A 23,696-nucleotide genomic window follows, 5' to 3' on the forward strand; every position below is an offset into this window, starting at 1 on the left:
ACAGGACAGGCCCCAAATACCAAGAGGGCAAAAGTTAAGAAACCTTGCTCTGGGAAGATCCCAAGTCTAACTACTTACGAGATGTCTGATATGGCTCCCTTTTGACTATACAATCAGGAAAAGGAAAAAAATTAACCATTCTTTTTCAGAATCACCTCTCTAGCGGGATATCTAACATAGTTTAGAAAATCTTCAAAGGTATGCCAGGCACTGTGAACATTTTAAAATGACACCAATATGAATTTAGACTTTCAATTAACTGGTAAACCAAGGATGCATCCTATTCCTCAAAGCTACCAACACAATAATAGTTAATGCTCATAAAATGACAAAGTGATGTAAAATGATTAAGAACAGACCCAAGCTACCAGTTGGCATGCAGGCTTCCTCCTGTACATAGAAATTTTCCTTCCCTTTCATTCTGAGGCACGGGATTCTACTTCTCTACATCTGCGATGCCTTAGAAATCATAGCAGATGTCATGGGGCTTCTTTATCTCCACATACAGGTGCCCAGACAGGCAAGAATTTGCTCCCAAGTGAATTCTTGACTAGTTTGTTGAATTTAGCTACTGTAGGTGCAGAGTAGGGTAAAAAGTATGATCTCAGTTCAAGTTTACCATGTCTTGAAAAATACTGTATCAGGAGGAAGCTGTTATATCTTTGGGAGGAGAGCTATTAGTCACTTTGCAGTGAGCGCCCTTGAATTTTGAGTGTTATTTCAATAGAGATATTTCACATTATACGAGCCAAGCTATAAATACAAAATAGCAAAACATAAATGTCCTAGAGTCGTACAATTCTTAAGGGCTGTTTTATGTGCCGTGGATAGGGATAATGATGGTGTTTAATGAAGTAATTTTATAACCTTGGCCAGACAGAGCCTCACGCCCTCAGTCACCTGTCACACACTGTCTCCCTTGCACAGGGCCTCACAGTCACACGGACCCGCCCTCTTCTTGGAGTCCTCGCTGAAAGGACATCATCTGGGTAAAACCACCGCATCACTCAAGGTCATTTTCTTTCTAGAAGCTCAGACTTGAGAATCACAGTCTGCCCTCCATATTCGCAGGTTTTGCGACCTCAGATTCAACCAACCGCAGATTGAATTTTGCAGGTTGGTTGAATCCGTGGATGTGGAACCACGGATACGGAGGGCTGACTGAACTACGCCCTTTTCAATAAGGGACTTGAGCATCTGCGGATTTGGGTATCCACGTGCTCCCGGAACCAATCCCCATGGATACTGAGAGACGACCATACTATTCTGAAGGTCAAAGCAGTTGTAATCCGCTTTCCTACCCCAAAGTCCATGGCCGTCTTGGGAGGAAGATGCTACCATCATATATGTTCTACACTATTTTTTCCAGATCTCCTATATATAATTTGTCATCGCTAGATGCTTTGTGGAAGCATCTTTATAAGAAAAGAGATGCCAAATTCATTAAATCGAAGCACATGAGCTACGTACAAGATCAAGGTGAAATTACTTTGTCTTTAACTCATTTTCAAGTCAATAGAGCTGTTAGAAGATTGCGTTCAAAAAAAAAAAAAAAAAGTTACCGTTGGAAGTTTCCTGAGTACAGATGAGAAAGAAAATTTTTCTCTCTGATTTCAAACACTCTGCAGTTAACGGGCTATTTCATAGAAGTAGTCTTCTGAAGAGTATATGAATCCAGCAGTGCCCAAAAGAAAGCATCTCTACAGATTTCTCAGTCTCCCTCCTGTGTTTCTGTAGCTTCACATCTTAGATGTAAAATTCCACTTGAGAGTTTCATATAAAAAACACTCGGATTTGCTTTTTAATATTATGAAATTGCAACAGAAATTGGTTTGGCACGTTATAGGACCCTGTACTCATGAAGTTAAGACTTTTATGGGTTGAAGCTTCTTTACAAATACTTGCACAGACTAAATATATCTAAAATAGCACCACGGTATAGGTGTAACAATGGATTATAATTTTGTGCTTCAGTAATTGTTTCTGGTGTTCTTGTTTTTAAAATTTTCTTTGACATGGTAGTCACATTCATTTTTTTCAAAATAAAATCTACCAAGAATGTTCTCTTCTTTCTTCCCCTATTTCTGCATAATTGTGCTAATATACTGGCTGGGACAGTTATATTTTAAATGACATGTATATATTTAGCAGCATAATTATGCAAATTCTACCATGTTGATGATTGTAAATATCCTTTCAGAGCAGCTACTTAGCATTTTGTCCTGGTTGAAATGCTTAGAATTCACTCCCTAATTCACTTCTCTGCTGGGTGAAGGTGGGGTTCATAGTTCTCACCCACCAGGCAGAATACTGCACAGCGGTAAAAAGTATGGATTCTTTAATGCACCTGGACATTCTATGCCACTTACTGGCTTTGTGACCTTGGGCAAGTTACTTAACCTCTCTGAGCTCAGTTTCTGCATCTGTAAAATAGGGATGATGATAGTACATACCGCACTGGATCGTCATGACGATTACATCATATGATGTATGCAAACTACTTAACATCGTGCTTGGTCCATAAAAGACTCTCAATAAATGATAGCCATTGTCAGTGTTCTTATATTACCCAGCAGTACTACATTTCAGCCTAGACATCAAGCTTTCCAAGAGTTTAGAATTGCAGCTGAAAAGGAGGAAGTACGGCACATTCCGACCTGTCTACGTAACAGTGGGGTGGTGGGTAGCAGTATTAGCAGCACAATGTCCAGACTCAAATTTTTACTAGAGAATCATTCTCTACATACTTTTGTCATGTGCCTGGGTTGAGTTAGTGGGAACGTTTAGGTGTTTCAGTAACACCAACTCTAAATGTAGAGGGTGTGTGTGTGTGCGTGTGTGTGCGTGCGTGCGTAGGGCTACAGGAGAAGGGAATCTAGCCTGTGGTGAGGAATCACCTAGGCAAGATGTGAGATAAAATTCCTCCTCTGCTATTTCACATTTACAGAAACGAATTCAAAAATGTAAAATTATATTCCGAATTACAACCATATGTCAGAATACGGCAGTGATCACGGCAGTATATTTTAGGTGAACATTAATCTTTAGTCAACTGTCCTAATCCTTGTTTTTCTAGAAATAAGAACTTGGATTTTCTAAAAGGAGTTGCTAACACGTAAGACAGAAACCCATAGCGTTTTCTGAGCTTCGGTAAAAAACAGAAACCTCTGAGGAAGCAGAGGTCCTGAAAATATAAAACATACTGATGCTACCGAAGGCTAAAATTCTTCAAGACTCTGATCAGGGAGCAGTACAGAGGCAACTCCACATAGCAGAGGGCCCTTCGTTTTGGTCCCACCCCTAACCCAATCCTGGGAACTGGGTTCAGTGATGTTCGGTTATATACACGTGGTAACCACATGCATGACGAGGAACTAGGTGCTGAGCAAGAAGCCAGACGCCATCGTTGGCCAAAGTGTGCCTGGCACTCAGCAGAGTGCACACGGCTTGATGTGATAAACAGTGGAATCAAGCTCACAATCCTCTCATTCCCACAAGGCGGGTCAGCAGGGTGGTGGGGGAGGATGGATTCCGGCCCTGGAGATGGATAGTTCTTATTTTTTCCTGGACTAAATTCTTATGACTCCAAGTCTCTTCCTATCAGTGACACACATTTCCCAATGAGCCCCTCACAGCCCGCCGTGGCAGATGTGTTACCCTTTCTTAGAAGCACAGGGCGCAAGCTCCCTAGCCTTAAGGCACGTCTTGGTAGATTTCCCTCTGGTTGTGACACTGGTCTGTTCAAAGAGCCTCAGTATTTATCCCACACCCCTCAGCTTTCTATGGTCATGGGAGGCCTCCCTTTCTTCGATTCTTAGAATTTAACTTCCTAAGGACTTTGGAAAGGGGAGAATAAATACCTTTTTCCGAGTCTTCATTTTTCTTAGTCCTGCATAATCAAGCCTGTCACCGTTTTGTTTTGTTTCCCATGCAGCAGAATTTTTTATAGGAACTATTCTTGCAGACAGTTTACATCAACTCTACCCACTTGCCATTGGCCAGAACCCACTCACATGGCCACACTTAACCGCAAAGGAGGCTCGGAGATGCAGATAGTTTTGTGCCCCAGAGGAAAAGAAAATATGGTTTGGTAACCACATAGCCTTGTCTCTGCCATCATCTATTCTTCTGTCAGCAAATACCTGTTTCATCCTTCTTTCCACACAAAGAATATATACTCTCCCTCCACAAGGGAAACAATGCAAAGTCTCATTCTGTCATGGGATCCAGCACAATCTACAGGACCTCTGGGAAATGTGCAATCTTCTGCATCGGTATCAGATGTGGCTCCTCGTGATCTCGCAAGCAGTTAACTAAAAAGCCAAGTTATCTGTAGCCCTGACACCCAGTACTACAGCAGCAGAGCAAAGACAATTTGTAACCTCTTGTTCCTTGAATATTTGGTAGCTCTTGTCTATAAACCACTTCACTCTAGTTCAAGCCAGTCACTGCTGCTGTTTTTTTTTTTGTTTGTTTTTTTTAAAGCTGTGTAGAGAGGGTTAGAGCTTTTTGGTACATTGATGATCCCCCAACTTCCAGGTTTATTCTCTTTCCATCTTCCTGGAATCTTTCTTCTGGAACCAGATAAGAGATGGCCCTTTCATGATAAAATTCTGCCAGTGAGGACAGAGCTTTCTGATCTGTGTAATTAAGATAATAAGATATACTATCACATTCCAGTCACAATTTTGGCCTTCTTTTTACAAGGTTATGTAATAGAAAGTGACATGATCGGTTTGGGTAAGGAGGGAAGAGTGGTTCCAATAAGGTACTGAGTGGCTGAATATCTGAATTTTATTTTTCACGCCCCTTCTGAATTCCCATATGACAACAGGTCAAGTGCTTAACCTCCTTTGGACTCAGTTTCTTTGACTAGATTTTTATGATTATAATTATTATGCTGCCTTCTGTCAACCAGTTCAGGGTAGAGAAATTCCCTCTATCAAGATTAGCTTTTCTGGGGCTTCCCAGGTAGCACAGTGGTTAAGAATCCGCCTGCCAATGCAGGGGACATGAGTTTGATCCCTGGCCCGGGAAGATCCCACATGCCGCGAAGCAGCTAAGCCCGGGCGCCACAACTACTGAGCCTGCGCTCTAGAGCCTGTGCTCCGCAACAAGAGAAGCCACCACAGAGAGAAGCCCGCGCACCGCAACGGAGAAGCCCCCACTCGCCGCAACTAGAGAAAGCCCGCGCGCGACAACAAAGACCCAATGCAGCCAAAAATAAATTAAAAAAAAAAAAAGATCAGCTTTTCTATTACTCTACAAACTTGAGGGTTTTCAAGATGTAGTATGAAGGTTCTGGGCTGGTAAATTATAAACACATGTAAACTTAGAAAGAAATTTAAATACCTGGAGTGTCACATCCACTAGAAAAATTTTGCTGATCTCTGTACCACTCCTGAATGAGTATTACATTGACACCATCCTATTTTTATGCAAATTCATGTTTTTATCACCCTGGATGACAGACAGTGACACGCCCTTTTCATTTCTCCTAACCAGATGAGAAAACAAAACTGCACCTTCACAAGGAAGAACACAAACTGCCATTTCAAACGGTTAACACTTGAACCACTCACTCCGTGTTTTCCGTGGGAGATCAGTTATGATCAGCTTTTTTTTTTTTTTTTTTTTTTATGATCAGCTTTTGATGGACTTGTCTGGTTTCTGAAATCGTAATTTTCTTCCAAATTATTCAGATTCACGTTAACGATGCTGCCGTTAGATCCCCGCTCGGGAGGCCCGTCTGACCTCTCCTGTCGGGGTGCCTGCCCGCCTGCCTTTATCCTGGCTACTGCCCAGCCTCACTCGCCCACCGGATTTAGAAACTCTCTGCTGACAACAGCAGGCCTCTGATCCTCCTCTTCCTCCCCTACCCCCCACGGCCAGTACCCACAGGGCACAGGGCTCAAGGCTGGCGCTCAGCTGGCCACTGTTCTCTTGGTTCGACTTCTGTGAAGCAGCCCTCAAAACCAGCACGTGGCCGGGGACCACCCTTGGCCACCCTCACCGCCTTACCTGGTCTCTCTGTCTTTGGGTATCGTAGCCGTGCTATAAGCGAACACCTGCTTCTCAACTAGAGGAGGGCCGAGGTCCACAATTCCGGATAACCCTGGGGTGGCCCGTGGCTTCTCAATGTACCCCAAGTTGCCGGGCTCCGTTCTGAAGGCCTGGCGGCTGGGTGAGACCCGGTCGGACTGCGCGCTGTGGGAGGGCCCGTGGGCGTTGCGGAGGCCGTGCACCTCCACCATCCTCAGGTCACTGACTCGGTGCGGAGAGGCCGGGGGCGTTTTGGAGCCCAGAGTAGGCAAGTGGCTCTCCGGATACTTCCGTGACTTCTGTCTGTACAGTGACTGCTCCATGTGCATTTCCGCTTGCAAAGAAGGGTTGCAGTAAGCACTGGCTGAACGAACCGCCGCGCGGTGATACCCGATGACGTGGTCGGGGACGTCCAGCGGGTGGCCGCCGTGCGAAGAGGCTATGCTCATCCTCCCCTCGTGGTAAAGGTAAGGATCGGCGTAGAAAGCCTCGTTTCGGTACATCGCGAGGCTCTTGGCGGTCATGTCTTCATCCGGCTTCACGTCTCTTCTTTCCAAGATGGCGCTGGGGCTGGGAGAGATGGGTCTGGAGACCGGCAGGCTGGAGAGCCTGTCCCTGGGGATGGTGGCGTTACCAGGAATGACCATTGGCCGGGCGCCTCCGTACGGGATTCTGGATGGAGAGGGAGGCAGGGAATGTGGCACAGGAGTGGGCGGCGGAGAAGTTGGGACGACGTGGGGCAGGAGAGCTGCGGGCCCAGGCCGGGAGGCGCCAGGGCCATCTGCCCTCGCGTAAACGATTTCCCTCTGCATCTGAAAAGAGAACAAGAAATTAGAAAATCTACTTTGATATTCATGTTTTTAGAGACATCTCAGTGTGGTTTCCCTGATGAAGTAGGCTGAAGAGTGGCCCCTGCAAGATGTCCAGGCCCTAATCCCTGGAACCATGTCCCCTTACAGGGCAAAAGGGCCTTTGCAGATGCCCCCTGTTAAGGATGTTGAGTTGGGGAGATTATCCAGGTGGACTCAATGCAATCACAATCACTTATGTGAAAGTAATGCAATGCATTCACTTATATGTGAAAGAGGCAGGAGGGTCAGTGTCGTGGAAGGAGACGTGATGACAGAAGCAGGATCAGAGAGAGAGAATGGGAAGATGCTGTTACAGAGTCCAAGCTCATACTGCTAGCCCCACGACAGGCCAGTAAATCGAGAGATGAGGTGTTGGGGCACGAAGAGTGACTTTATTTGGAAAGCCAGCAGACCGAGAAGATGGTGGACTCATTCCCCAAAGAGCCATCTTGCCTGAGTTAGAATTCAGGCTTCTTTTATACTAAAAGGGGAGGGAGGAAAGTCAAACATTTCCTCCTTCGGTCAGCCTCCAGAGGGGAGGTGTTAACTTCTTTCTCCCCGCAGAAAGAAATCACAGGTGGGCCTGGTCAGGATGTTTCCTGTGAGCTAAACAAAGGTATTTTAGCTTAATGCTCACTACCTGGGAGTCAGGGTAACCAGAGATAGGCCGTTATGTATATTTTAAGCTTATAGGCAATATCCCTTTAGTGACTAACTTGTAATAGAACACAAAAGGTTCTTCCCTATAATAATTGCCCATTGTCAATGTCCATTCCACAATCTTGTGGGAAAAGGGAGGAAGACGACTCCGGCTGGTTACTTCCTGTTGAATGGAGGTGACGAATATTCCTTAGAATCTTTTGCCAGCCTTTGCTTATCTACAACTATTTGAACCCGATGAAACCTAGTAGCACTTTGTTGTCTAATTCATAATTGAACTTGGGGTTTTGGTTCCAGTTCCTAATACATATAAATTCCTGTGCTATTTATTTGGACACAATTAAAGAAATTGGTTGCCCCTTCTCCAGCTGCAATGGAATTCCCATCTACTTCAGTTGGATGGGCAGACCTGTTGGAGTCAAACTCATGAGCAGAGGTCAGTATAGAGCCCAAAGTTTTAATGTAATTGGCAACCGCTAGGTCTTTTAGCGTTTATAGATTCTCCTGCCTGGGCACACACCTGGAATGGAGTACCATACCATATTTTAAAGGTGTTTAATTTAAGCCTGCTTCTGGGAGCCACTGATCCGCAGCATGGCAACTAGCAAGGTTATCCCAAGTTAAATGTCTCCTGACATTTTAGCAACGTTCCTTTCTGATATATGATTCATTTTCTTGGTTTTTCCTGTTGATTGTGGTCTCCAGAATGAATGCAGTTTTAATGCCTTCATTCAAATCAGGGGATAATTTCGCTAAGGAGGGCTTTAGCCACTTCGGAGGCTTTTCTACCTGGGTGTGATATGCTTCTATCTATCCTGAAAAAGTGTCCACACAAACACTAGCAGTTATCTGAGATTTCCTGCGGCTTGAGGCCTTTGAGTAAATATTTGTCAGTCCTCGGTGGGGCAGGTTCCTCTGTGTTGAATCCCCACCTGGGAGGTCTGACAGCAGTCTTTGGGTTATTTTAAAGACTCTGGGGGAAAGGGCTTGGTCTCCTCTTCCGGGACGTTCATGAGTACCATCTGTTGGCTTAAAGCATGTTCTGGTGGGACTCAGATGTCACGCTACTGTGGTGAAAAACTTCAGGGTGAGGTCTATCAGAAAGTCAATCAGGTCATCCCCCCCACTGTCAATTTCACCCCGGGCTCCTGTGGGGAGTTGGGTGCCTCAAGGCCAAGGGAGTCCCTGGGTCTCATCATTCAGAGTGTTCCTCTCCACCATGAGAGGCTCTCGTCTTCTATTGTTCTTCTGTTTTAGCCGAGGGCAATCTGTTTTCCAGTGTTCCTCCTCCTCACAATAAGCGTATTGTTCCTTCCCCAATGGTGGCCTACCTCTCTTCGGGTTACTTGCCTTCCGGGAATCCAATGCCACCGCCAAAACAGTGGCATTTTGTTGTGCATCTTTCTTCTGTTGCTGTTCCCTCAACACTTTAAAAGCAACATCTACCAATTGAGAAGGGTTCATTCCAAATGTACCATCTAATTTTTGCAATGTTCTCCTGAAATCTGAGGCACTTTCCCCCAAAAGGTCAAATTTACCATTCTAATATTTGCAGGGGCCTCGGGATCTGCATTAGTATGATGTGTGTAGGCCTGATTAATCCTTTCCAAAAATTCAGAGGTCTTCATTTGTTTTGCTAAATTTCTTGAATTTTGTTCAAACTCTTTTGCCTTGGTTTCCCCTTTCAAGGCCCTGCCAAGATGCACTAATGAGCAGTGCTCTCATAAGGGCCTTCTTCCCTCACCGGGGCCCCCACTCGGTTCAGCTGTGGGTGCTGGCAAGTGGGCTTCAGGTGTAGAGCATCCTCTCTATAAGGAGGGCTGCAATCTTTCCAACTAAACAAGTCTGAGAAACCCAGCCAGCTGGTCATTTCCATTTAGGCCCCCCATGAGATAGATGGCGTAAGGAAAATAGCCCTGTCCCAGAAGTGGCTCCAGGCCCAAACTGGGTGCCCTGTTGGGTCTTAGATGGCGATTCCAGACCAAGTCCCTGTGCCCCAGAAACTAGCACAGGATTTTCTTGTTTTGTTTTGTTCTTTTGGCCGTGCTGCACGGCTTGTGGAATCTTAGTTCCCCGACCAAGGATTGAACCCAGGCTACCGCAGTGAAAGTGCCGAGTCCTAACCACTGGACTGCCAGGGAATTCCCAGCATTTTCTAACTGATCCTATAAGGAGGGAAGTCCTGAGCCCCAGTGTCAGGAGCTGGGCCTGGATAGGAATGGAAGGTGGTGTAAGGGTTGGATATACTGGCATAATGGCCAGAGCGGCTGGGACAGCCAGCTCAGCCAGAGGATTAAGGTCTGAAGCAACACATCCTCTCACTCCCTTCGTTATTTTCCCTGGGAACAGTACAAATGCTTGCACATAATGGATTTCATTATTCTTGCCTGTTTCTTCACAAAATAGCTAGAGTGTCATTCAAAAGCCCCTGTAAAACCATAGATAGCAATTGATCATCTAGCCATTAAAAGGATGCCTTTTTGCCTTGGCATCAACCAGCAGGGATTACAGTGCAATTGAATAGAAAATTGACTACTGCTGTGGCTATGACAATACTAAAATTATGACTGATATCATTTACCAGGATGTGCCAGAATTTTAGGAGTTCCATATAATTTCTGGAATATATATATATGTTAATAACATATACCCATACGGTACAACCTAAGAAGTTTTATCACCACCCATTTGACAATGCCTCCCATGCAATTCATCACACCATAAGCCCAATTAGTTTAATATTCCTTTCTCTGAGATGGAGAGAAAACAAGTAATTTGAGGTGTTCCAGAGACCCTCCAGAAAACCCCAACGTTAGCCAGAGGTCAAATGAATCCCACTTAGAACCTGATCTTTGGGACATCTGTCAAAAATATCAAAAGTTTTAACCAGTGATAAAAGATCCCAATGGCAAATACAGGTCACTTAAACTCATGATCTATTACCAGAAGGAGTTCAATATTTTAAGAAAACTTTGTCCTCTTAGAGAACCAAATTCAGATTTTGTACCACTTTACCTTCAAGATTTATTTTCTTAATTAAGTTCAATCTTATCTTAGAACTAAGTTTAGTTTCAAGGTACGAAAATCTGGAGAGACTATTCCAGACAGATGTTTCCAGAACATTATTCCCATAGAGTTTACCCAAAACTCTTTACTTCATTTACCTTTATTTACTTAAAAGCTTTGTCACATTATTTTTCTTGCTGACAAACTTTTTAACAGGAATAATAAGGTCTTATTTGATTTCTAGTAAACCCAGGTACAATGAAAGTATTATACCTAATGTTGATGACTCTAATGACATACCTGTACCAAACCAAGAAGCTTAAGCCAACTTTAACACCAGATGTTAATTCAATACTGAATATTTCCTAGATGACGTGAGCCTGAAACTCATTCTGGACAGTTTCTTTTATATGTGAGTATTCACATAAGCACTTAACTTCCTTTAAACCAATTAAATAGAGCTCTTTTACAAATTATTTTTGGCAATGCCACACATCTATAACACACGTACACACACAGGGACGTCATAGTTCCCATTCCAAAATTTTAGCCATGTATCAGGTACAACAATGTAAAACCCATCAGTTACAAAAGATTGGATGCAGATTGGGTTTCTGGCAGATGGGACAAATCAAGGTCACCTGTACAGACGGCTAAACCCTTTTTAGTAATATTTATGGAAGACTTTTATTTCTATTTGTAGCTTTTGGTGATTTTACGAACCAAGTGGAAACTTTCTTTTCCTCGGAATGTTCCACTCTTGGACAAGAGCAGACAGGTTTTTTTTTTCCATTCCTTTTCTCCATTTGACATCAGTAAAAGTTTAAAGTATCACAAAACTGATTTGGCTGTAAACGGAGAAACGGTACCAAACAAAATGAAACCAAAAACCCAAAGAACAAACAGAAAATCCTAAATAAACCCTCAAGTTTGGTCTTGGGTTTTTACATATACCAACGACACAGGAGACCATAAGTGACATAATTAACACAGCAAGGGTAACAGTACATGGTGCACAGGGCCGCAAGATAACCCTGCCTAACCCCCCTGTAGAGATCCTAACAGGTACTGTGGCTACACGCTATTATAACAAAATATCATCTTCCTCTGACACATGGGTTCATAGCTGTAATCAGATCCCTTACCCAAAATGCACCTCAGAGAACTTTCTTTAGGGATAGTTGCAACATTCCCCATTTTTAAAGATAGAAATTCAAGACAAACAAAACACAAATGGCAGACACATGCTAGCATCCAAAGAAACAAACAAACCAGTTGACAAATAGGGTGGAAGCCCAACAACTCTTCCCTCTCTCCAACAGGGTATCCCACTCAAATACAGAACAAACTGGTTTATTCCGGAGAAGAGGCCCCAAATGAAGAGGAAGTAGAGTTCCCGACTGTACACACTGGAGCGACTTACCCTACTGCATGGAGCCCATCGGCTCCCAGATGTCAATTCCTTGCTCCAACTGCCAAGTGCTGGGGCAGCCGGTGCTGCTTCGAGGAACTTTGAAGGGAAGACCCTCACGACAAGTGGTCCCGGCAGCTGCTAGGGCCTTACCGGAAAATTCCCCAACCGGGGCCGGCTGGCCAGGAGCAGCAAGGCTGATGGATGTTTCCCCGAAACTTGTTACTGAGTCCAAGCTCATACCGCTCGCCCCACGCCAGGCCAATTAATCAAGAGATGAGGTGCTGGGGTGAGGACTGGCGACTTTATTCGGAAAGCCAGCAGACCTAGAAGACGACGTGCTCACACTCACCCCCGCCGAAAAGCCATCTCACCTGAGTTACAATTGAGGCTCCTTTTATACTAAAAGGGGAGGGAGTAAAGTCAAACACTTCCTGTTTCCGGTCAGCCTCCAGAGGGGAGGTGTTAATTTCTTTCTCCCTGCAGTCATTCACAGGTGGGTCTGGTCAAGATGTTTCTTGTGAGCTAAAAAAAAATTATTTTAACTTAATGCTCATTACCTGGGAGGCAGGGTTCCCAGAGATGGGCCATTATGTATAATTTAAGCTTATAGGCAACAACCCTTTAGTGATTAGCTAGCTTGTAATAGAACACAAAAGGTTCTTCCCTATTACAAGGCTACACTGCTGACTCTGAAGATGGAGCAGAGAGCCAGGAGCCAAGGAACGCAGCAGCCCCCAGAAGCTGGAAAAGCCAAAGAACGGGATGCTCCCCTAGAGTCTCCGGAGGCAGTGTGGCACTGCCAACACCTTGGTATTGGCCGGTGAAACCATTCTGTATTTCTGATCTCCACAACTGGGAAATAACAAATTTGTGGTGTTTTAAGCTACTAAGTTTGTGGTAGTTTGTCACAGCAATCACCGGAAATGAATATACCTGATGTAGAGCTCAACATCGTGGAGTCTGAGGGAAAAAACAGTGCAGCAGTTTAAATACTGAGGTCATAGCTTCTTAGAGACACTAAGAAACTATGTGGGTCTAATGTACCAAAAGTGCTAAACTGTCTTCTAAAGCGCATCTTGGGCACATTTTTCGAGTGGTAGCCCTGGAAAGTAGATAGTAAGCATCTTTCCCATCTTTTCAAGCTGATACAATATAGGGACATGGCCAGAGAGAGAAAGGAGATGCATGGGAAAAGTTTGGAGGGAAGTTTTACTCATTTGCTGATGCCTTACTATAAGAAACAAGATCTGAGAGGTCAGGAGGAAATAATGATTCAGGAGATGAGTGCAATTGGAGGCAAACTCGTAGTAGGGATGGCAAGAGATAGAAGAGGGAAGGGAATCCCAGGCATGGCGGGGAGGACGAAGGCTAACAGTACACCCCCTGGGGCTGCCACGCGATGATGAGGAGCATGCTGGGAGAGGTCGTCATAAGCCCCGCAGGACTTGCCCAGGCAGCAGTGATTGCTGGGCTGTTTCATTACCACCCAGCTCAGGAGAGTTAGGACTCTCCCACTAGCTCTCCTTTAGAAGAAACAATGACTAAAGAATCAAAGACTCAAGAATCATAGATACAGAGAACAGATCGGTGGCTGCCAGACGCAGGAGGTGGGTGCCCGGGGGGGCTGGGGGTATGTGTGTGAAATGGGTGAAGATGGTCAAAAGATACAAACTTGCAGTTATAAAATACATTTAAGTCCTGCGGATGTAAGGTCCAGCATGGTGACTATAGTTAATAATACTGTATTGTATTTGAAAGTTAACAGAGTAGATTTTAAAAGTTCTCATCACAAGAAAACAATTGTTAACTATGTGTGGTGATGGATGTCAACTAGACTTAGTGTGGTCATTTTTTCGCAATATATGCATCTATTGAACCATTATGTTTTACCTCTGAAACTAATATAATGTTATATGTCAATTAGATCTTAATTTTAAAAAAAGGAATCAAGTTAATAGCAAAAGAGGAAACTAATTTGCAAGTGCACTATTGTATTTAGCAAGGGGCAGAATCAAAAATACAAATGAATTCAGGATGTGAAGAGGTGGTACTTTTTGTTTGATCAAAGCCCAAGAGGGTCTTGCTCACTGAGATTCTCCAAATGGCTACAAGGGAGGGGACAGACAGCCAGTGGCACCTCCCAAGCCCTGTCTTCTAGTTTGATTTGTGCTGTCACAGAAGCCACATTTCCATTTGGACTTCTCAGAGATGTGACAGACAAGGAGGGTATAAATGATTGGAGGGTGGGTGAGGTAGGGGCGTGAGGAGTGAGGAGATGGGCTCAAATGGACGAAAATCAAGATGAGCAGCTGAGAGACCCATAGTGTGGGTGAGAGAAGACATAGAAGAGGCAACAAGAAGGTTGAAAAGGAAACAGAGCCCAATGCCCTGAATACATATTGATTCCTTACCTTATAAATTCATTCACTTAGTAAACAATATTTACCAAACACTTGCTAAGAACCAAGCATGATTCTAGGACGCAGCTCTAAACAAGCCCGGAAGTTCCTGCCCTGGAGGGGAAATTCCTGCTCTTGAGAGGATACGTTCTTGCCTGCATCTGGTCATGAGGATGCAGGGGATGAACTGGCTGGTCTCCCACAGCTTCTCCCACAGCTTTGTGTCACTGGAAGGACCCAGCAATGCAGAATCCCTGACCCGGGGAGTTTTACACATTATGGTGGATTTCATAACAGAAATGACTGACAAAAAAATGCAAGCAAAATGCAAATATTAGCAACCAAAAGGAGCCCTTTGAGGGGTACATTATCCAAGCACCACTGACTTGGCTCCTGAGCCCCCTTAGGGGATCCCAGAGTATGCAGGCTCCTCGCTCGACATTACAATTTTATCTCCACTACCCCTGCCTCCCCAACACACACACGCACCACACACACACCACACGCCACACACACACGACATGCCACACACACACCACACATGCCACACACACACACACGGACCACACACACACCACACACCACACACACCACAGTAGACTAGTCTGTTCTCCCCCTCTAAACCGGACTTGGGATATCCTCAAGCTGTCCTCACCCTTGGGACCCTCACCCCAGCTCCTAGCCCTTGGGGAGTCACACCTAGGGTGAGGTCAAGGTCAGCCTCCAGGTGTGTCCGCTCCACCACATGGCCCAGTCCCGATGCTCCAGCCCACGCACTCTCAAGGCTCAGGGGCTCAGGGCCATAGACCAGGAGGGCATTCCCAAGGTCACTGTGTGATAATATACCTGATTCCCATTCCAGAATGGCTGGAGCAACCATATAACCAAAGTTTTGTAGTAGATCAACATGGATCCTCTGTAAATACCTCTCCCACCCTGTCTTCCTCAATGCAGGGCTCAATGAAAAGAAAGGTCTGGCTCAGTGGTAAGCAAGGCAGGGCTTCACAGGTGATAAAATACAAGAGGGACTGGCTCAGCCGGCAGTGCATATTTGGCCAAATTCCCCACCCAATCAGACCACACAATGCAATAATCAACCCAAACACACGTAAAGATAAATTCAAACATGCCACTGTGTATAAAGCATCACATGGTGCTCAAGGTCAATCAGGTGCAACAAATAGTAGGTACTATTGTCATTATTGTTATTCATCCCCCCTCCCCCCAAAGAATAGGGTTTCAAATGTCTAGAACCCACTTAGGATGAACAATAATCCTAACGGGGTTAGTCACTATTCCCTGTCCTCTTTTTCCTCCTCATCCGGCTTCATCTGGATTTGGGGGATCCTGAACCAAATGAACACATAGAGAACCCCTCCTTTTCTGGTAAGAGAGCAAAATGAGACATCAATATTCCTAGGAGTACAGAACTGTCTAGAAGAATAAACAGTATTAATGAAAGAAAAATGTAAAGTTAGTTTTAATTAATAAAAATTTGAGTAAATTTCTTTTAAAACAACAGAGGTGCCTGCATAGGTGTTTTAAAAACATGTTTGGTGATGTGAAAAGAAATGGCTAGGAGGCACATTATGTAACTAAATGAAATGAAGTTATATAAAATTTAAAATAAAACACATGCAAAAAAACTCATTAGAAAAATCTCATTAGACTTTCTGGATGCCTTGTGCAGATGAATTCAGAAAGAAATGTAACAATTAGTTAACAATAATTCAGATACACTGTGCATTCATATGGGAAATGCAGGTGATAGTAAAAATATTTAACATCCAACAGCCAGTATCACATGAGTACCAAGCAGCCAGAATGGGACCTTGGCCAACGAGGATGGATCGTAGCCACAAGCAATCAACATTACGTACCTGGTACCTGATGGTAATGCTGTATGTCAGCCCTGCCTTGTCCACTTCGAAATAATCCTGCCATTATCCAACAGGGTCACTGAATGAACCACTGTCCCCCTGAGTTATCCACAGTGGAGGTGAATACAAGCATTCTGCTATGCCAGAACAGGTCATCTAAGGTTGAATGTCTCCATCAATGTGGGTGACCTAGAGGTTGGAAGCCTTTGGCAAAATTCTTCTTTTGGTTTGCCAACCCAGGACTGACTTTCCAAGACTGAGTTTTGAGAAGAACCTTGATAATTTCATCCTTGGCTCTACATGGGGCCCAAGTAGAGAAGGACATCATCTTCCCATGATAGAGTGGGACAATGTTTTAAACCTACCGCTTGAATAAACCCTTAAAATGAGATAACTTGGGTTCATACACTAAAGGATACAGCTCAACTAAAGGCAAACCACTCTTAGGATGAGGCAGAATGTATGGGGAGACAAAAAGAAAGAATCTTTCTGAAGTCTTCAGTGTGATCTTCCGAGGAGTCCACTTGCTATTCCAATAAAAAGTGGACTTTATATACAGGAGATACTCATTGCCTGACTGACTGAACCAGGATGACCATTAAGATTCTATAATTCATAGTTTAAAAAAAATCCCAGCCCTTTGTATTAGTGTTCTTTCTATGGAGATATCTTCCTAGAATCAGGCACTTGCATGGTCTTGTTTTGTTTTGTATTTTAACCGTGTTTTGGCTAATGAGTAAAGAAATGACATTAAATACATGCTAGGTTTTTCCTATACTATTACTCAAAGTTCAGACCTTTTAGGAGAAACTTATATTAAACTTTAAATGTAAAATAAATAAGCAAAACACACACATGCCCACAGTTGCTATTCACCGTAATAAACCTGAATCCTTTATTCTCCCACCAGTTCTCCTGATGGTCACTAATCTTCTGTATCATTTCATCACTCTTAGAAAGTTGAAAATATCTGATATGTTGTATCACTGACACTTTTAGCCCAGAAAATTTCAACCCTCACGTCTTTATGTGAGCTTTAGAGAATTTCATTTTACAGCAAGAAAGAGATGACCTAAATACAAAACTAAAGATTCTTTTAACACCTCCCCAGGACACAACATGGATATTTATTTCCCTGCACCTCGGTCCAGACAAAGAAAAAATTCATTTATTTGCGCTAGATATATTGGCAACGCATGAATGAGGCATCGTTCATCTGTTTTGTTGGGCATTGTCTCCCTCCTTCCATTACTGCCCAAACTACAGCCAGCTCTTGGTTGAGTCCTTCCAATTCTTGTAAACAGCATAGTTTCTTCCAGAGCCTCTGCACCGTGGCCCCAGCTGAGAGGCCGCTGCCCTGCTCATAGCACACGGCTCAATACGCTGCTTGGCTCACCCTCTGTAAAGACCAGAACGAATCTGGGGCAGTTTCAAATTCATCACCTGAAGTCTGAGGTAGGAATCCTAACATACCTATATTTCGTTTCCCCCCAGACACTGCAAGTTAAATCCAATATTACTCATTTACAAGTTTCTCGAATATAAAAGAGGAGAAAAAACTTACAGTGGCTTCTGGGAAAAAAAAAAATCTAGCATGAAAAATGTTTCTTTCAAATGATTTGGGAAACTGTCTCATGTAATCATGTCTCTTTATGGAGCATTTAAAAAATATATATATATATTCTTTGCGGAAGGGAATGTCATGTACAGTTTATTGTATTTCAAACCCCACCCTTCCAAGTCTAGAATTTGTAAACACACCACTCAATCAGACCATACAGTGAAGTCACCAGACAAAACTGAAAATGATTCTTAGGAGACTCTTTCATCCTCAAAGAATTAAAGCCACTTACTTTTTCTTAAGGAAATCACCTGTCCAGCTAACGCCGGGAAAAAGCACATTGGCTGAGCTCCCAATCACGCGATTCCTTTGTTTGCTGGCTTCATCTCAATCCTCAGTTCCACACGTGGCTATTTTAGACAGCTTTCTCTCCAGAGAAGAAAGCACACACACAAAAACACAGATCCTAAAATGTTCCCTGGTGTTCACAACCAGTAAAGACCATTCTGTTTTACCCCGGTCTTCTGAGCGAAGCTGCTACAGGCATGGATAAAAAGACGTCCTCCCCATGATAAGCCAATTTCTCCTCCCCTTGGATATTAGTCACTGAATAACCTCAGCCCACATCCAACCACAGGCTACCGCACGGGTGACTCAGTCCTCTAACAACTGCTCACACGGAAAACACACACCAACAAATGAACTCAGAGAGGCCTAGGTAAATGGGGTGACAATGAAGGAAATATTACAAGACAGATCTTACTAAGGCGAAGAGGGTCACGAACACAAGCAAACAACCAGCCACCAACAAACAAAATCATCAGAAAACCCAACATGCTCATTTTCCCCAGGTTCAACTCTCAGCGTTCTGCTGGAGATGGGGGGCTCCTGAGAAAACCCAGATGGGCCAGCACCCAATGCCCATTCTGCTGCCAGACTTTTGACCGAAAGAAACGTGAGCCTTTCCCCCTGGTTTATAACACCGGCGAGTAAACACGAGGGTGACGAAGGAGGCTGTCTATTAATTAACCAGGTTTTACCAAGCTGAACTTTGAGTAGCAGCCATGAATCAGACCTAGGCAGCACCAGGCAAGCAAGTGCAATCATTCTAGAAAACATACCTGAAAGGGGAGGGAAAGAGACAGAGGGCCAGCCAAGGCTAAGCAAAGAGGGTATTTGGGAAAGGGAACCCGAGTCCTTCTGCTTCACCCTCGACATGACAGAGGAGGGGAAGGCCAGCGCAGGCTCCAGAGACGCCCGTGGGCAACCGCCATCAATGCAGCTCTTTTCTTCCAGGGGAACAGGCACTAAGAGGGCTGTGTCCCCAACAAGAAGTGGCTTGTGCAGCCCTCGGAGGAGACAGGTATTAACACGTTACCAACAAAAGGTGAGAGCGAGGAAGCATTTCCCTAGCTCCCAGGTAGGCTCTGTTTAATCACCATCATGCTTTCCGAGCCCTCGGGGACCGAATGGAGCACAAAGCCATTCCAGTGGGAATCCGCGGACAAACAGCTCAGAAGGCTGGGCTGGAGGCCCTGCTGGCCTCACGCCACACCCCACGACCACGTGCATTTTTCAAACATTTTAAGGCCTTTAGAGGTCGTTCTTGCTGACCAAAAGAATTCCATGATGTTTCTTAAGTTCAAATCCAGTCAGTGTCGCGGGCTCTCTATAAAAAAAAAAAAAAACTCTTTACTGCTATCAAAAAGCTCTGTGGTGATTAAAGGAAGGAGAACACGGAGCCCATGACATTGCTTCCCTCCTAAGATGTCTCATTCGAAACAATATTTGGATGAAGTGGTCGTAACAGATGCCACCTAAGAGGTCGGAGAAGAGTAGACGGAATGTGAAAAGCCTTGTTTTGATTTTTAATCTAATTGGCAAGAGTTTGTTATTTCTCACCAGAGTATGGGAAGCACACAGCCTTGGTCCCTGACACATCTGGTATACATTTGGCAGGTCTTGTTCCCTCAGTCAAGCGCGTGCTTTCCAGGAAGGGGGATGGAGGGGTTGGCCTTTCTGGTCCGGTGAAGCTGTGGGTCCACCCCGACTGCCTCCCCAAAGCCCCGGTTGTGGGCATAAGATGTCCTACCCAGCAGCATTCTTGTACGAATTGACCTGGCTCTTCGTATGTGTAGGGCTGTTTGGGAGGTGAACGAATGTGCAGTGTCTGGGTTCTGCTGGCCCTGCCCCCCAGCCCAGAAGCACTAAGCTGTCACTGCTGTTGGCCACGTGAACCCCGCCAAGTTCAGCACGGGAGTGGCACGTCCGCCGCTTTAGCGGCAGGTGGCTTCTGTGGACCCTGCTACCTTGGGAGTCGGCGGGTGCAAGGTGAGACGTGGTCCCGGTCACCTCTCCCATCTCTGCCTTCCTGCCATGTTCAGGGCAATTTTCTTTTACACTCAAAATGCTTCAGGGCACCGTCTGGGCAGGAGAGGCATGGCTTGGTCAGGACTAGAGCAGTAATCCACCGTCAGGAGTGTGAAAGCTGGCCCAATCCCGTGGTGAATCGGGATGAGTTAAATGCTCTCTAGTAAGGATTCAGTGCCCAGCTCACCCAAGACAGAGAGGAGTTCAGTAACCCAATGCCGGCTGGGGCATCAGGCAAGGTAATTTCCTAAACAGGATTCTGGTGCCACAGAACTCAGCTTCATGCCCTCCAGAGAATGGCTCTTACAGGACAACTTACTGCAAAGTTTGGCTCATTCTGGGTGGACCCAACCACCAACATCCCACGCTCTGGTTCTGTTACTTGGCCAAGTTCTCAGCTGCCTAGCTCAGATGCCACAGCCTTTGTGAACCTGCGCTTCCCAGCAGCGTGTTAAGTGTCCTACTATTCATTCTCCCCGTTCCTTTCACTGACCGGCACTACAGGCAAAGTGGAAGCAATTTATTTCTAGTGAGTATTAAGGAAAGACATGCTAATAAATAGTCAGCATTACCTCAACAGGAAATACTTTTTATGCTCTGGTAAGGCTAACGGTCTTGTGAAATTTATTCCTATTTCCCCTTTCGCATTCGCTGCTTTATTGGCTTTTTAAAAAAGTACATATGCTAAAAGAAAATCTAAACCACTCTTATAAACACGAAGATGCTATTGTGAAGGGGAGTGATTTTGATGCTGGAAAAATTTCAAATTCATCTTTCTTACACTGTTAAAATTGGAAAGATGGTCATTTGGAAGGTCTATTAACGTTTCATTTGGTCATAAATGGAATGTTTCCCAGACACGAGACAGACAGACTGTTGCCAAAATTATTTAATCCTCAGGAAAGACACGGTGAGCTTCTGGCTATATTTAAGATGAGTGTTATTCCCACAAATATTTTGACACAGCCAACTCTGCTGAGCCCTCCTGCACCAGACCCGCTGGCTGACTTAAAACTGTGCCCAGTGGTGACTCAAGATCTCAGGATGGAAACGCGTAACAAGAAACATGAAATACATCATGTAACTTCCAAGCCACAATCAGTAACCGTGCGGAGCTGCAGCACAGATAAAAGAACAATGTCCTCATACCGACACAATCTTCTGTTGGGATACTCAGGCAAGGACAACCTCTTTTTATATCTAAAATAGTTACAGTTTGTAAAAGGATATTTTCTTGCTACCACTTGCAACAGACGGTACAAAGAACTCCTCATTATTTATCTCATCTCTGCACATCCACCCATTTCCCGCACAGACAATTACTTTTATACACAACTCCCTTTTGGTGCTCCGAGATAAGTCATCTCCATCACCCAAATACAAATGTTCAGTGCTTTAGATTTTGTTTTTCTTTTTAAGGCAAGTCTCTAAACTCCTATTTCACTGGTCAACATAACATGCTACAATATACAATATACTGTTTTATTTATTTATAATGTTTTTTATTCTACGAAGGGTTTTACTTTTTTTTTTCCTTTTTTTGGCCGCACCGCGAGGCATGTGGGCTCTTAGTTCCCCGACCAGGGATTGAACCCGTGCCCCCTGCAGTGGAAGCGTGGAGTCCTAACTGCCAGGGAATTCCCCTCTCCTCCACTTCTCTTATCTTGGGATGACAGCCAAGAAAAATCTAGGTAACTCCATGGGGTGAAGGTACGATGGAAGATGGCTACACACACACACACACCATCATCATCGTCATCATCCAGCAGTTTGCAGTTTAGACGGTGCTTTCAATGGTGATTTTATTTCACGAGCCACAGAACGAAGTGAAATGCATGGGTCAGGAGGTCCGGTGTCACTCTCCACATGTGAATGTTGAGAAAATGGACGTGTGAGGAGGTAAGGACCTTGTCCAACTTCACGCAGGACCAAGTAGCAAAGCAGCAAGAATCCCCATCTTCAGCCTCAACACTGTCACTACTTCCTTCTCTGTTTAAGTGTGAAATCTCACATCTTTCAGGTCACTGAGCAGCTCTGCAAGGACTCATGCTCCCAAGGTCTTCCCTACAGAACTACTGAGGGTTTATGCCCTTGAGTTTTGACCACGAGTGGGCAGTCTGGTGAACTCCGCTCGGGACGTACCTCATTTGCTCGCCTTTTAGGTCCAGATTTTCAGGGCAAAGGAAAAGAGTAACAGGACACCTCAGTGGCTTTAGGATATAATGATACAGGTACTCTCTTGACTTACTATTAATTTTTATCTTCCTGCCTCAAAATTAGTTATATAATTAATTATACATTGTATTTAACTAGTATACATAATGCTTATATATAATATACTTACATATCCTCATGTATTATATACTATATACCACTAGTTAATTATCACTATATGGGTATCATTACATCGCCAGTTACATACGTGTAAATACGTGTATATACACATATACGTATATGTATACACACATATATATGTCTTCATTAGTCACAGACACCAGATTACTTATGGGATAAAATATCTGGGCCTCATCTGATTAACATTCTTTACCATTAGGACCCCGATTCCGCTACTGGGTGACATTCCTGGGACCACATCTCTCAGATGCGTTCCACCTCTGTCACTGTGCCCTATGTCCCACTTACCTTTCATTCAGGAAACGGATCTAGGTGATTATGTTGTAAGTGAAAGAAAGCTGACACAACACTATATAGCTTTAGGATGCTCACAACAATGTAAGAATTTAAAAAAAAAGTTTAGTTTGATGATACAACATATCCTCACCGTATCCAAACCTAAACAGCGAACTGACAACGATCTACCTAGAATTTTACGCTCTACAGCTACAGCTTAAAGGACAGATATTCTTCAGAGAACATTGGAGAAAATGCTGGTAAACAAACTGATGAATGGATGATGCCAAGTTGGAAAACAAACGGTCTTTTATTCTCGGTCTGCCACTGCCCGCTCACAATGTAGCTACTCAAATCGCCATCAGCCCCTTTCTCAGGGCTTCAAACAGCCTCGGCTTCTTAACACCAAGCGTTCCCTGGTAGATTTAACCCCTTCAGGCCTGCTTCCTGTTCCCCTGCCCCTCTCCCCCTTCCTTCCTCACAACTTTTCTGGAATCAACTCTGTGTACCTGGGTTATAACCATGGCCCTTCTATTGGAATCATCCCGTTGCCTGCATTCTGCTCTGTTTTCATACTGATCGGGGTAGGATATGTGCTGGTTCTATTACCAAGTGATAGAACAAACAACACAATATAAGGTGAGCTATGTCAGCAGAGCCCATTTTAAAGGGAATTTGATGGATGACTTCCGATGAAAGGTGTTTCAGCCGTGCCATTATTTTGGATCCTCGGCTGCACAATATTAGCCAGTGTCAAAAGAACAAAGGGTTGTGTGAGCGAAGAGCCCCAGAGGATAACACTGAGGGACAATAATTCAACAAATCCACCAAGTTCAATTTTTCCCTCAAAATAAACATGAAAAAACAATAATGGCGATCCAG

At 44.3% G+C, this 23,696-nt stretch overlaps 1 protein-coding gene across 24 annotated transcripts in view; it reads right to left on the reverse strand.

Moving 5' to 3' along the window:
- Positions 1 to 23,696, reverse strand: part of KIAA1217 (KIAA1217 ortholog) — a 494,732-nt gene that overhangs the window by 72,288 nt on the left and 398,748 nt on the right. For 23 of the 24 annotated variants that reach the window (XM_059910993.1, XM_059911016.1, XM_059910959.1 and 20 more), the window contains one exon: positions 6,022 to 6,854. In XM_059910993.1, coding sequence (XP_059766976.1) covers positions 6,022 to 6,854 — 833 coding nt within the window. Of the gene's footprint in view, positions 1 to 6,021; positions 6,855 to 18,105; positions 18,341 to 23,696 lie in introns of those variants that run through there. The other variant, XM_059911009.1, reaches the window with a different exon arrangement.

Source organism: Balaenoptera ricei, chromosome 2 (assembly GCF_028023285.1).
Source record: "Balaenoptera ricei isolate mBalRic1 chromosome 2, mBalRic1.hap2, whole genome shotgun sequence".
Classification (NCBI taxonomy): Eukaryota; Metazoa; Chordata; class Mammalia; order Artiodactyla; family Balaenopteridae; genus Balaenoptera; species Balaenoptera ricei.